The following is a 15,643-nucleotide window of genomic DNA, read 5'->3' as shown; positions in this document are numbered from 1 at the left end:
TTAACTCACAGGAGAAGCCTTGTCTTGTCCTGAGACCGAAAAGAAACTTCTTCAATAGAAACTCATTAAGTGGAAACATTTTTAAATGCAAGTTCTTCATTTTCAAGTAAAATGTGTCATAGATAAAGAGCTTAAAGTAAAACAGGTTAATAAAAGCAATTTTATAAGGAATCCAAAGAAGTATAAAACCTTTTGATGGTCTGATATAACCCCAAAAATGAATTTAAATATTTAGATAATAGGCCAGGCTAAATATCCTTTAGGCAATTTTATGTAAGCAGTTACTGAAACCAAACTTTTGATGAATATTGTACAGCAGGATTTGAGGTTGTCTTCTGTGGCTAGTACATGGTATTTAGAAAGTTCATACTGGATAAAGGACTTATAGGTAGAATAAAAAGAACTGCAAGTTAATAATAAAAATAACGTGTGGACAACACATTTCACCAAAGGAGGTACATCAATAGCTAAAGAACACATGAAAAGATTCTCAATATCATTAACCACAAAGAGATACCACTTCAATCACTAGATTAGCTATAATAAAAAATACAAACAATAACGAGGGTTGGTGAGGATGTAATTTCATCAGGAACCCTCATACACTCAAGTTCAGAATGTAAAATGACATAGTCACTTTGGAAAACAACTTGGCAACGTCTTAAAAAGTTGAACTAAAATTCACCATATAACCCAGCAACTCCACTCAGGCATCTAAGAAAAATGAGAACATTATGTCCACACAAAGACTTGCACGCTAATGTTCAAAGCAGCATTATTTTTCACAGCCAGAAAATGGAAACAACCCAAATGTCCTTCAACTGGTGAATGGACAAAATATGGCACATCCATACAATCAGATAATATTTGACAATAAAAAGGATTAAAGTACCAATATGCTACCTCACAGATGAATTCAGAAAACCACACGGATGAACTCAGAAACAAGTTAATGAAAAACTGAAGACAACCACATATGTTTACATTTAAATAAAATGTCCAGAAATAGCAACCGTAAGGAGACAGAGTAGACTGATTAATGGTTGCCTAGGATCAGGGCGGGGATGGGATTACTCTAAATGGGTGTGAGGGATCTTATCAAGATGATAAAATATTCTAAAATCAGATTGTGGCGCCAACTGTACAATTCAGTGAGTTGGCTAAAACTCACTGAATTATACATTTTAATGACTTTTACAATGTATAATTTATACCTCAATAACACAGTAAAGAAAAAGGGGGGGGGGTTATGTTCCAGATTCCCAACTGGTATTTATATAAAACTTCCTCTTGTGAATGCTGGAGTATGTAACAAGTAAACATCCTGGAACAAGCATCTTCTCAAGATTTTTACGTATTTAATTCTCTCTATAGATTATATCTTTCCAGAAAAAATACCAAGGTTTCTATCCTTTCAGGAAAAAACCTAAGCCAGGGTGAATAATTCTGATAAGGCATATTCCTTTCATGACTAGAATGTCTCCGGCTGGTCCACTTAGCAATAACTAGACTAATTTATCCCACAGCAACACCTGAACTACTGTGGGGTGGTGCACAAGGAAGAAGCCAAAAACATCATCCAGAAGTAGCATTGCGAACTAAACCCATTAAATCACAGCAAATATTGCTGAATCTCAGATGAGCATTAAGCATCTCTTCACTTCCAGAAGCCGAAAGTTTACCCGTTTCGTTCTCTTTCTATAAGAGCTGCCTCAAATTTCAACTTTAGGAACTTTGCACCACTGCTGAGTCAGTGGGGCTCCTCTAGAACCCTATGACCTGAGACCCAAACCTAACTGACCCAGGGCTTTCAGTTCCTTTTTCACAGTTAGAAATTATTATTCAGACTCCACCGACATTCGTAAGACACAACCCACTAACATCTGTATAGTCTATTCCTGTGAGGTCTAATTTCATAACAGAAAACTTAACTGAAAATTTATTCTGTATCATTTCTACATTATTTTCTTGAATTTTACTATCAGTGGAGTCTCTTTAGATTTTAGGATATGTATTCTCCAGATGGTAGGGGATCATAATGTCAGTTTCCTATGGTGGGCAAGTCAAGCTACATAAATGAGATAACTTTGCAAGTACGAGAATAGATTCCCCATCTAATGGTAGCAGCTGCTACCTGAAAAAAGCTGACACCCGAAACCAGCTGACTGCCCCCACTGAAATATGGGCCCAGTACTGTCAGCCCTTATAATTTTTCAAAACAAGACTCTTTTTGGGTGGGTATGAAATTTCCTAATTTTTAAATGATGACAACTAATTACACACATACACACACACACACAACCACCTTACCATACAAGCCAACTAAAACATGTAAAAGGGCCCAATCTTAGCTTGTGACCTTTGCCATACAGAATGTTTGCACTTAGATTACAAGAAGCTGTACTTAGCATAGGCAAACTTTTTAAAAAATAGAATTCTATTTTGCAAAAGACAATTCATCCAAAATAGCTGTTTTCAGTACCCGTTTACCCCCCCCAACCCCTCACCTATTTTCTAGGACTGTTACTCTCATGGCTGAGACAGCCCAGGAGCATGCCACAGAGATTCCCAATTCCCACGGCCAAAGTCTAGAGGAAAAACAGGTTGGGGTGCTTTGTCCAATCAAAACATTCCCTGAAGGCAAACTTGTTTGAGCTCTAGACTTGTTCCTGTGCACAGCATTTAAGCAATTCTGGCATCAAGTATTCAAAAAGCATACTGTGTTGTCACTAAGCCAGAAGTTCAGTAGCTTAAATGAGTTATTTTCTACTAGGGAAACTTGAAAATGCCAAAGAATCAAAAATGTTTAACTAATTCCCACAGCTTCAGAAGGTACAAGAAGTACCAAAGAAAGAAACCTCAGAAATCATTAGTCCCACCCCTTCACTTTACCAGTAAAGAAACTAAAATTCAGAAAGGTCAAATGATTTCTCCAAGGTTATACAGGAAGTCGGTCAGCAAACTGGGACAGAACCCAGATTACCTGACTACAGTCAGGTCCTCTTTCTATAAAACTACATGGTAGTGAAATTGGAAGCTAGGAGAGAAGAAAATCTGAAGAGGTTAGTAAGATGGGCCCTGTGCACCCCTCTCCTGCTTTTTAAATTCACATTTGGCTTTTCAGAATTTCCCATCTCATACTACTTTCTTCTCTTTTCATGTGACTTAACCAACCTGAATCACTATCTACTGAAAGGTGACATCCTTGCAAAGAGGAGTGAATTACAAAAAGTATCTTTTTCCTAGCTGCCAACCCATCAAAGTTGCAGCTACTAATCAATGCTGCACCAGTTTACACCCCAGGTTTTTAATGAGGGACTAATGTGACTAAATTTCCTACTAACCAATGCTGTGGTAGTTTACACCCCCGGTTTTTAATAAGGGACAATTGTGACTAAATTTCCTAGTAATCAATGTTGTGGTAGTTTACACCCCAGATTTTTGATAAGGGACAACTGTGACTAAATCCCACCCTCCACCTTACTATATTTCCAAGAATTACTCTGCAGAATGAAATCCCCGATGCCTGATGAGGCCAGAATTACTTTTGAACGTCTTCTCGCATTCGTTGCATTCGTATTCTCTCCTTCCGGTATGAATTTTCAGGTGTTCTACAAGGATTGAGCTTCGACTAAAGGTTGCTCCACAGTAGTTACATTCATAGGGTTTCTCTCCAGTATGAATTCGATGATGTTCGTTAAGAGATGAACTCTGACTGAAGGATTTCCCACAGTCCTTACATTTATAAGGCTTTACGCCCGTATGAATTCTCTGATGACGGCTAAGGAGCGAATGGGTAGGGAAGGCTTTCTCACACTGGGTACACTTGTAAGGTTTTTCTCCTGAATGAAGTCTCTGATGATAAATCACAGACGTAAAATGGCTAAAAGTCATCCCACAATCATTACACAAATACGGCTTTTCTCCAGTATGAATCCTCTGATGTCGGGTAAGGCAAGAATTCTGTCTGAAGGCTTTCCCGCACTCACCACACTTATAGGGTTTCTCTCCGGTATGAATTCTCTGATGTTTGGAAAGGGATGAGCTATGACTGAAGGATTTTCCACAGTTGTTACACGTGTAGGGTTTTTCTCCAGTATGAATTCGTTGATGCTGAATAAGAGATGAACTGTCACTGAAGGGCCTCCCACATTCTTTACATTTATAGGGTTTCTCTCCAGTGTGAACTCTCTGATGTTTAATGAGGTGGGCACTCAGGGTGAAAGATTTTCCACAATCATCACACTTAAAGGGCTTTTCTCCACTGTGGGTTCGGTGGTGTGGTGTGAGTGATGAGCTGTCACTGAAGGCTTTTCCACACTCATTGCACATATAGGGTTTCTCCCCAGTGTGAATTCTCCTATGTTTGGTCAGTGAGGCGCTATAGCCAAAGGCTTTTCCACATTTGCTGCATTTATGGGTTTTTTCTCCAGTCTCAGTTCCCTCGTCTTTATCTACGGCTGCATCTTGACCTAAATCTTTCCAACATTTTTCGCATGCAGAGGAGTTTTTTCTCTTACTAAGGGATGAGTTTTGAGTAAAGGCTACCCCACAGTTACTGCACTTCTGGGACTTTTCCCCCAAATGGATTTTCTGATGTTTCTGATGTTCAGTCAGAGATGAAGAGTGACTTAAGGCTTTCCTGCCTTCATTACATTTTCGTGGTTTTTCTCCACTGTGTTCCTTGCGGTTTGGGACAAGGTCTGAATGAAAACTGAAGGGTTTCTTGCCTTCGTTATACCTCCGAGATTTCTTCCTTAAGTAGACTCTGAGATGTTTAATTAGGTCTGAAGGTGGTTTGAAGTTATTTCCAAAAGGGCTCTTTTCTGAGTCAAATTCCTCACCCTTATTGCCTCTCCCATGAGTTTTCTTTTGTGTGATTGCTACTTGTGAATGTTCCCTATCACTACGACACTCCTCTAGTCTGCCATAATGTTTCCAGGATTCTCCTGTCAAGTCACAATCACCACTCATTAGATACCTTTCTATTATTTTATCTAAAGTCGATTCTTCCATAAGAACATCTTGATTTCCGCCAGATTCCTTCAATTCACCGCTAAGTTCACACTCTAAAAGAAATAACAAATAGAATATTTCCTGTTTGCAATAAAGGAAGCTGCTGCATTTGGGACTAAAATAGGAATAGAGACAGTAGAGACTGTAAGGAACAGGGCGTGGATAATTCTCAGAGTCTCATAAAACAGGGAAGGGAAAAGTGACATGAGGGAACTGGGGAAACTTAGAGCTTAGGAAAAATACTGAGGAAGATGAAAGGTTTGTGCTTTATAGTTAGAGATGCAAGTTCTCGCCCTCATTTCAAATTTCTGTAATAGGTTCAAACTTATTCCTCTTACCATTCAATCTATTCTCCTTCCAAATAATAATGATAGTGTAATCATTTACTGAATAATTACCAAATGCCAGGTCCCATACCAAACACTTTACTTGTATTTCACTTTATTTTCACAATAACTCTATGAAGTAGGTCCTATTATTATCCCTGTTTTATGGATGTGACAACTAGGCAGAAAGAGTGTAAGCAGCTTTCCCAAGGTCACATGTACTATAAGTGGTAGAGCCAGATTTTTAACCCAGTCTGACACCAAAGCCCACACTTTTGACCCTTATACCATACTGCCTCTCCTCAAAGCAGCCAAATAGCACGAAGTTTATAGACAATGTTAATCACATCACAGATATTCAACAACACCTATGCTAGACTTTCAAAGGTTACAACAATCTGGCCCTACCAACTTTATGAATACTCTAACCAGGCATCCATTTAGTGTCCCTACTACACGACCGCATCTTAATACTTCATACTGCCTAGAATTCAATCCCTGTGCACCTTCACTATCACAAACACAGAAATCTGATAGGGCCTAGGGTACGAGTCCCACAATCTCCAACACCACCCTCTTGAGATCTGTGCTCCTCTCAGAACCCTGAATTCCTTTATTAACCACATCATTCATCCTGGCTCTTAGTTATGAGATTCTAGTGTCACTTTCGTAAGACCGTTTTTTTAACCAGATAACTATAAAATACGAAACCCTGGATGGCTCTCAAGACTTGACAGTCACCAACATTCCATCCAGACTAAGAAAGACCTGGAAGCTTAGGGGGCCACATGAGCCACAGTCATGACCGCATCAGCAAACACCAGAAGCATCTGGGAGTCCAGGGTAATGCTGGTGACACATGTCACCACAGGGTCAATTTCAACAAATATCACCCAGGGTTACTCTGGGAAAGTTGGTACGAGGCATTACCACTTAGCAAGGAACTAGAGCTTCTGCCCCAATGTCAACTTGGATAAACTGTGGACCTTGGTCAGTGAGCAGATACGCTAAATGCTGCCAAAAACAAGACTGGAGCTGCTCCTATCACTAATGTGGAGCAATCGGGCTACTACAAAGTTCTGGGGAAAAGAGAGCTCCTAAAGCAGCCTGTCATTCTGAAGGCCAAATTCTTCAGCAGAAGAGCTGAGAAGATTGGCAGGGAGTGGGGGGGGGGGGGGGCACTGTCCTGGCAGCCTGAAGCTACATGGAGGGAGGTTCATTAAATGCTAACGAGTGCTTTTCAAAAAATAAAGAAATAAAATAAGACATGAAATCCTATTACCCAGAAGTTAACCATTATTAAAAATTCTGTGTTTTTTCTTCTGGAAATTTTTCTGTACATTGTAGAATAGAATATCTATGTATAATATGTAGGGTTACTTTTTTTTATTCATAATCCGTTCCCATCTCATTGGTTGATTCTTCACGATTTTAATCACATAATAATCCCTCATATCAATATATTACTAGTTATTTCCTTATGGCATGTTTATCAAATGATTAATATTTCCTCAGAACTGAGTCATAAAAGTGGAATCACTGAACCAAAGGGTAGAAAAATTCTATCACCACATAATACATGATGATAAGTACCTGACTACTCATCTATGGTCAAATGCTTTTTCTCTAAACCTTTGCAAATTTGATTCATAATAAATAGTACTGTTCCTTAAATGTAAATTACATTGTTGACCAGTGATTTGGAACACTTTTTTCATGTTAACAGCTATTTAAATTTTATTTTTGTCAGTTATTTTGGTTTGCTATCTGCTGAAGTTCTTTGATCATTTTTCTAACATACTCAGTGTTCATTACTGATTTGCACGAGCTTTTTATAAATCATAGCCCTTGATTCTGGCTTTGTCAAAACCTTTTTCTCCATTCCGTTGTAAATGACTTTTTAAATAAGTTGTACATCTAAATGATGCTTCTTTTACATAAGCATCTTGCGGGGAGAGGCAGTATTTATACCAATGCTGCTAGATTTTACTCAAAACAGTTTTAGAATCCATTTTCAAAATAACTCTCCCCAATGTACTTAAACATAAAAAGACAACTGCCGTCCTTTATTTGTGTAACTATGCTGGAAACAGCCAATAGGTTGACTAAAATAAATGATTAATAACATGGAATAGAGCAAAGTAAATTATTGGTTTTTTCCTTAAACCAAGGTATTGATATATAAGTAATAGTTTATTTTAATTTTTAAAAATACAAACTTAATATGTTTATTATTAAAGTGTAAGGAAGAGAAGAATAAAGAAAAAATGTAATCCCTCAATGATAACCAGGGTTAACATGAATGTTCTCCAGACAGTAAATCCCATATGTATCTATACATTTAAACATATACATGTATGTGTACATTTTTTTCCTTTTAACAAATTGATTATACTATACATGCTGTCCATTGAACGAACTATTTCTTCTCCAAGACTCAATTCAATTGTTAATTAAGCCCTTGCTCCTGTATCTTCCCACCGCTCCTTACACATGCCATCGTTATGACATACATCCCATTACCAACACGTTTAGTTCTGATGTCTGCATCTATGGCATCCATGGGAACGTGCCTCTCAAGAACTCCTCCTCTGGGGTGCTTACTCAACAGCCCCCCGCTGCTGCTCAATGACCACCACAGCATCACACCAAGGCCACTTTCCCATGGGTGCTCCCAGTCAATGACAAGTATGGCAGGGATACTAGGCCCATTTCCGTGAGGCATACGACTGTGATAGGTAACTCTTGGCGGGAAGATTCTTTTTTGGCTTTGCCAAGACTTCCTCAACCTGCACTTCATTCTAAGACTCGTCCTACCCAGCCTTCCCTCCTTCCCTCTCTCGTCACAGGTGTCAGACCTGCATCATGCTCTGAACAGCAATCCCAGCCTCTTCCAGTCCCCTCCCTGCTTTCCTTCCCTGGAATTCTCCCCAGTAAGTCTCTGACCTGGCTAATTGTATCTGGGCACCTGCTTCTCGAGGACCCAAACTAACAGTCTCCCCTGTTAAAATGAACATTCCAGGAAGGCAAGGTGGATATTCTAATCATCTTTCTATGTTAGCACCTAGCCCACCCAACATTTCCAAAATTCCTCCAAATGGTTTGGTAAAGCAACTACTTCAATTTCCTCCTCCACTTTTCACCAACTCACCTGGTCTGGAGCCTCTTGAGGCTTGTTTTTGCAGCAGCCGTGGTAGTCCAGCCCACTTTAGCTGGGAAACCAAATCTAACTTGGAAACTGGAAAGCCTGCTCATAGAGAAAAGAATAGAAAATGGCTGTTTTTGCCTAGAACAAAGACATTCCAACATTCACAGCTCCTGGTTCTCCAGGGAAGAAAAGATGCTGCCAAAGAGACTTCAATACTGGCATTTGAGGAGAACATCGGGGAAGGTATGGCCTTGGCAACAGCAAAATGATGCTCAACATTTTCAGCTCAATGAAGCAAAGACTCTTTCTTGGAGAAAACATTGTAGAAAAGTACATTTTTAGGACCCATTTTTAGGATTAGTCACATCACCCCTGTAAGCCCAGCCAAAACAGTTAATAGCACTTATCTTTCAATAAGAATGGACAAAAAGATACCCAGCTTAGATGCTAGATTATGAGAAGATGTCTTTACCCAGAAATTCTAGGTTCCTATAGTTCTCCAGCAGCACTTCCTTATATATCTCCTTCTGAGAAGGCTCCAGTGCCCTCCACTCTCCTCTGGAAAAGGTCACAGCTACATCCTTGAGTGTCATGGATTCCTAGAACACCAAAGACAGCCTTTTTGCATTGGGTTATTCCCAAACAGATCCTAAGAATTCAGAGAAGTAGTTAGGATATAAAGTACTAGGTTTGATGGTATTCAAGTTTTTGAGAATTCCAAAGCAAACTTCAAGGTGGCTGTTATACATCTATTACAAGTGACACAAAACAAGATTATGAAACAATCCCTGCCTTTGCCATTTAGTTCCTGGTGTGAAATGCTGTACAAGGATTCTCTGGAATGTCTAACACTGATCAAATTCACCCTAACACACTGATTTCTAGGATTAACAGAAAATATTAAATGAACAATACAAATTACATTCCCAAACCCAGAATCTGCAGAATTAATGTAAGCTCTACAAGCAATAATTAAACATGTAAGAGTAACATCAGTGACTATATTCTAAACTGTAATTTCTAGCTGGCTCTAAATAGCAATTATTTTCTATCACAATCAAACAAGGATCTGTGTTCAATGACAAACTCACACTTACAATTACTCCAAATTACAAATGAGCACAATTAATCATTAAAACACACTTTCCATAGCATCCTCTACAGCATGACATTTTGAGAGGCAGTACAGCAGAGTGACTATTACCACTTGGAGAAGCTTCCTGTGGTTCCTATAACAAATTACCACAACTCTGGTGGCTTAAGACAACAGAAATTTATCCTCCCAAATTCTGGAGGCCAGAAGTCTGAAATCCAGGTGTTGCGGGAACTGCACGCCCTTCAGAGGCTCTGAGGGAGAATCCATTCCTTGCCTCTTCCAGCTTCCTTGGCTGTCAGCATTCCGTGGTGTTCCTTGGTTTGCGGCCTTATCACTCCAATCGCCATGTCCCTTTCTCCTGTTCCTGTGTTCAAGCTCTCTCTAAGTACACTTGTGATGGCATTTAGGGCCCACCCATATAATCCAGAGTTATTTCCTCATTTCAAATCCCTATTTTATCACATCTGCAAAGACCTTTCTTCCAAATAAAGTAACATTCTCAGGTTCCAGGGATTAGGAAGTGGACATATTTCAGGGGGCCATTATCAGCCTACCAGAGCACTATTATTTACCATTGTGAATAAGAATTTTTTTCCTGACTGATAATTATTGGTATACAGGAAACTTACTGATTTGTAACCAGCTACTTTTCTCAGCTATTGTATGAGTTTCAGTACATGTTCGGTTGATTCTCTGAGGTTTTCCAAAAAGAGTACATTATCTGTAAGTAATATACACTTGCTTCTTTCATATCTGTACTTACCTCATTTCCTTCTTCTAGCACTGTATTGGCTAGAATACTCAGAAAATACTCATTAATAGCAGTAAGGTAAGATATCCTTATCTTCTTACTTTTTATTGTGAGGACTGCTTTTAATTTTCCAACATTATCCACGTGGAGAATTTTCTTATCGTGTTCAGGAAGTATAATTCTATTTCCACCTGACCAATTTTATCAGGAATAACTGTTGAATTTTAATAAATATTTTTGTTTTTATTAGAGTCAGACATGATCAATTCTGGTAACTGAAGTAAAATAGCATATGAAGAATGAGCTCTAAGAACGTGAAGACTGTGAGGAAAAGGAGACTGTCTTAATTATTCTAGCATCTTTATACCAGCCAGGAGGAACTCAGTGAGTATCTACTTAAGAATGAAAACCTGTAACCATATATGGTGATGTATGTTAACTAGACTTACTGTGGTGGTTATTTCACGATATATACAAATATCGAATCATTACATCGTACACCTGAAACTAATACAATGTTGTAAGTCAATCAGACCTCAATTAACAAATTAACTTAAAAAGAATGAAACTTTCCAGTTAAAAAAAAATGAATGAATGAAAACCAGTGAAAGGAAGCTTACCTGGGACTCAGTATTTGGAGGAACAGAAACTGTTTTATCTTCTTCAGGGTTCTCCTCTTGGGAAATAACAGAATCTTGAGAGATCATATCTAGGAAGGGGGGGAAAAAACAGTCCAACCTTTTAAATGAGCTCCTCAGACCAGAAATTATTATATATGTTACTCTGGAGGAAAAGGTCACAAAAAACAGAAAAAAAGTTTTCCCTACGCTTTGAAGACACAGAGGACAGCCAAAGATACAGTTTCCTATTAAAATCCAAGCTTCCCCCCCCCACCTCATAAAATATCCTTTCAATTTATAAGCTCACAAAATCTGATTTCATTCATTCCATATACCCACTGTTTTAATGTATTTAGTTTTCATAATAATCTTTGAAATATTTATAAGGTATATTAAGATGAAATAACACATCTGTTTTATGTAGTAATGTGTTTTCTTCATAGTCCTTGCACAGTGGCTTGAGCAAGAATCACTTATTAAATGAAAGTGCTCTTTTAGGAAGTTTAGTTTCATATCTTGAGGAGATCTCTCCCGCTTCCTCCCTCCATCTATTAATCTCACCTTCCTTTTCTTCAAGCACTTGGGTCAACTCCTCCACTAGGGTCACCACTTCCTCGCTACTCTCAGGATGTTGTGACCTGACCCAAATCTTAATCTCCCCTGGCAAAACGGTCAGGAATTGCTCAAACACCAAAAGCTCGAGAATCTGTTGTTTCGTGTGGATGTCTGGTCTCAGCCACTGAGTGCAGAGCTCCCACAGTTGATTCAGGGCTTTTCTGGGTCCAGCCTCTTCGGAGTAACAAAACCACCTGAACCTCTGTCTGAAAAACTCTGGGTCAGCAGTGTCTCCTCTTAGGAGAGCTTCTTGATCCCCAGGGGTCTCCATTCTTAGCACCTTGTTTTGTTCACTTGAGACCAAAGTGTGAGGATCTGGGGAGATGGCTGTCATCTCGTTCAGGCTACTCCAGCTTGCAATGTGTATCACCAGGAGGAATTCAGTCCCCTTTAGACTTTGAGTGTCAACACAGGCCACCAAAAGGCACTCTCCAGCAAAATATCAAGTGTTCCAAGGGTCCACTTTATGGTCTTGCAGAAACTGTCAAGAAATATAAGTTATGAAATAAATGAAACAAATTGTGACTCCTAAAAAACACTGTTCTTAGTTTGGTTCTGATACACACACACAAACACACACACACAAACACATTCTCAGAGGCCTAGAACCGCCCTACTGTATTAAAAGAATAATTTTCTCTGTAGGTGAAAAGCTGAGAAGTTACTTGAGGGTAATTAAAGGTACCATCCAAGAAAACAGTTTCTTCAGACTAAATATTCCTCATCAGCAAAACATATCAGAAAAGGCTCACTGCTACAAGAGGATCCAAACCTATTCCACTCCTGCCCTCTCTCAATGAATGGCCACACAATTTCCCACCAGCTGCTCAACTGAGAAACCTGACTTCATATTTGATTCTCAAAGTTCTCACAAAATCAATAACCAAGTTCTGGTGGCTTTATTTCAAAAGAACCTCTCCATTCTCTCCTACTGAAACTACCTAAGTACAGCCTTCTTCAATTCAGTCTCACCCCAAAGCCTAAGGATTCCTTCTAATATGCAAGATATGGTCCTATCACTCCCCAACTGCCTCAAGATAAAATTCAAACACTGAAGCTACAAGTGGTGGTCTAGAAACCCTGCCCTGATGACCTCACCTCCAGCTCTAGCTGCCCCTGATGGACACTGCAGCCGTAAGAAGGTATCTCTCCATTTCCAGAAACTCTTAACTCCTTCCACCTTTGCACTACAGCCATTCCCTCTACTTGGAATGCTGCCTTCTTTTCCTCTCCTACCAAGCTTACTCATTAAAATTTGACTCCTTTCCACTGTCACCTCTTGTATGAGGCTTTCTCTGATGCCCAAGTACTCTTCTACACAGAGCCTGTGTTGCACGCATTTTCTCTTTCCACAAATAACTGACCATATACAATGACCTGAGAGCGGGACACAAAGGAGACAGGCATGGACGGTCAGACAGGGCCCCCACCCTCACAGAGCACCCAAGAAATGACAATACAGTCTGAGATGTGCTTCACTCCAGCAAGTGAGGACACTGTCCTCCAACTGCAACTATCATACCAATAATTACCCACCTCCGAGCACGAAGGCCGCCACACAGTATGCATGACGTCATTTATTCCTCCGCCAAATATTAGGCGCCCACCACGTACCTGGCACCGCGCTGGACACCTGAGACTCTGCAGTGGCTAAGAAAGGCACCTGTCACGATCTCCAGGGAGCTTACAATAAAGGCTCTGCGAAAATGTGACGCAGGCAGAAAGAAGTTCTCAAACTACGGGGGTGCGGGGGGGAATTTGCCCCGCAGGGGACGTTTGGCAATGTCTGAAGACATTTTGGCTATCACGACTAAGGAGGAGGGATGCTACGGGTACCTAATGAGTGGAGCCATAAAGGCTGCTTAACAACCCGTAATACACGGGACAGTCCCCTACCCCCATGCTCACATAATGAATTTTCCCGCCCAAAATACCAAAGTAGCGAAGTTGCAAGACCATGGGCGCAGGGAAGCGATGGAAGAACGCTCCATCCAGGAGCGCGCCCACCTCCCGCAGAAGCTGCGCCGCTGGGTGTGCACAGCGAGACTGCCCTCGGCCCCCACCCTGCCCAAGGTGCGCCCTCGGAGCCGGCGACCTGGCCGCAGCCCCCAAACTAAGGGCCCGGGGCTACCACTACCTGCGTCAGGACCCGCAGCCATGACCCACGCCACTGCAACAAGCTTCTAGAAACTGGTCCTGCAGGAGCTGCGCGCGCAAGCCCCACCGGCGGGGGGCTCACTGCGCCTGCGCAAGGGCGCAGAACTACGATTCCCGGGATGCGCCTGTCCCGCTTTGCGAAAGTCCCGTGCTTTCCATAGGCTCCCAGCCCGGCCTGTTGCGCATGGTCTTTGGGAAGCGCTGGTGGTCTCAGCTGCGGAATTATTGCTGCGCCAGAGGCCTACTGGCCTAGAGCCGTCTCAGGTTTTCAGATCTATGATGTTCTGTTACCTTGGTAACCGCAAACCGTTCCTCCCCTCTTCCTTACCCTTCTCCGAAATCCAGGCTGCAAAAACCCACCGCAGAAGCATATTAGTGATGCATTCACTGCAAGCCATAATTAACGCCGCAACTTGAATTAAACAAATATTAATTTTATGGCTTACACACCTGCCACCATAATGGTTCAAACCACCATCGTGTCTCGCCTGGATTATTGCAATAGCTTCTTGATTTCACTTTTCTTCTCTTGTCTCTTCACGTTGCAGCCAGAAAGATGATTAAAAAACGAAAAACACATTATGGACTTCCTCTACTGAAAACCCGCTAAAGCCTTCCCATTTCACCGAAGGTAGAAATTCTAACTTTTACAGTGGGCTACAAGGCCGATGGAATCTGGCCACTCATAACCTTCCTGACCTCTACCCCCATTTCCCTGCTCTAGTCACAATGGCCTCCTCGCTCTCCCTCTCCCTCCAACCTGCCTGGCACGTATGGCTGACTTGCTGCCTGCCTAGGTATCCTGTATGGCTCACGTTCCCATCCTTTCATATCTTCTCAGTGAAGCTCTGTCACTTCTCTGCTTAAAGTGGAATCCCATCGCCACTCCTATTTCCCCTTTCAACATATCATATCATTTTCTTACTTGATTACTGCTTATTGTCTGTTTTTTTCACTAGACTATCAATTCCACAAGGATAAGGATTTTTATCTGGTTTGTTCCATGGAAATACACTCTCCAGGCCCTAGAATACACTCTCCAGGCCCTGGCATGTAGTAGGTGCTCAACAGATATTTGTTGAATATGTGAATGGTACTTGCAGGGATTACTGGGGGAATAGCAAAAAGGGCTGACGAACTCCAGAAGGATTGTCGGGGAGTGTCCTATAATAAGTGACTTTTGGAGCGGAGCCCTTGGGAGAGAAAAGCATTCTAGACTGAAGGAGCAGGGTGAGTCAAGGCTCTGAGACTTTAAAGGAACAGAACAAGCTCAACTAAGTGAACCCCTGCACTCATCTCACAGACAGCAAGGCAAGCCGAGGAAACGGGGCTGCCCGAAGTCAAGAAGTTGTCCAGTCCCAGGTCTGAATGCGTATTCTTCTCCTCTACCACCTCCCCTTGACTGGCTGAAAATGGAGAGGACATCACGGAGAAGCTGGAGGGGGCTTCCCTGGTGGCGCTGTGGTTAAGAATCTGCCTGCCAATGCTGGTGACACGGGTTCGAACCCTGGTCCAGGAAGGTCCCAAATGCCGCGCGTGGAGCAACGAAGCCCGTGCACCACAACTACTGAGCCTGCACACTAGAGCCCGCGAGCCACGACTAAGCCCGTGTGCCACAACTACTGAAGCCTGCGCGCCTAGAGACCGCGCACCGCAACGAAGAGTAGCCCCTGCTTGCCACAACTAGAGAAAGCCCACGCAGAGCAATGAAGACCTGATGCAGCCAAAAAAAGGAAAAGAAAATTCAATTGCTTAAGACAGGAACCTCTTATTAAAGAACTATATCATAATAAAAAGAAATAGAGAATGTGTAGGTTGGAAATTTAAACATGACCTTTACCCCTTTAAGAGTTAATCTCTTATTCTTTGTGCTCCTCTAGTCATCAGAATGCAAATTTTTCTAATTATCTCTTC

The 15,643-nt window shown here is 41.3% G+C and overlaps 1 protein-coding gene and 1 pseudogene across 1 annotated transcript; one reads left to right on the top strand and one right to left on the bottom strand.

Moving 5' to 3' along the window:
• Nucleotides 1-1,369: 1,369 nt before the first annotated feature.
• ZNF483 (zinc finger protein 483) lies at nucleotides 1,370-13,773 on the bottom strand. The gene is made up of 6 exons (XM_019946526.3): nucleotides 13,710-13,773; nucleotides 11,519-12,053; nucleotides 10,958-11,046; nucleotides 8,963-9,089; nucleotides 8,494-8,589; nucleotides 1,370-5,069 (listed from the first exon to the last, which is right to left on the bottom strand). Exons 2-6 carry the CDS (start codon nucleotides 11,904-11,906, stop codon nucleotides 3,499-3,501), a joined length of 2,271 nt encoding a protein of 756 aa, XP_019802085.1. The 5' UTR covers nucleotides 11,907-12,053; nucleotides 13,710-13,773; the 3' UTR covers nucleotides 1,370-3,498.
• LOC141278923 (large ribosomal subunit protein uL15-like) lies at nucleotides 5,679-6,572 on the top strand (annotated as a pseudogene).
• Nucleotides 13,774-15,643: the final 1,870 nt, after the last annotated feature.

The sequence above is a fragment of the Tursiops truncatus genome, chromosome 6 (genome assembly GCF_011762595.2).
Source record: "Tursiops truncatus isolate mTurTru1 chromosome 6, mTurTru1.mat.Y, whole genome shotgun sequence".
Classification (NCBI taxonomy): domain Eukaryota; kingdom Metazoa; phylum Chordata; class Mammalia; order Artiodactyla; family Delphinidae; genus Tursiops; species Tursiops truncatus.
Note: the sequence above shows the minus strand (reverse complement) of the source record. Positions and strands in the feature narration are given on the sequence as shown.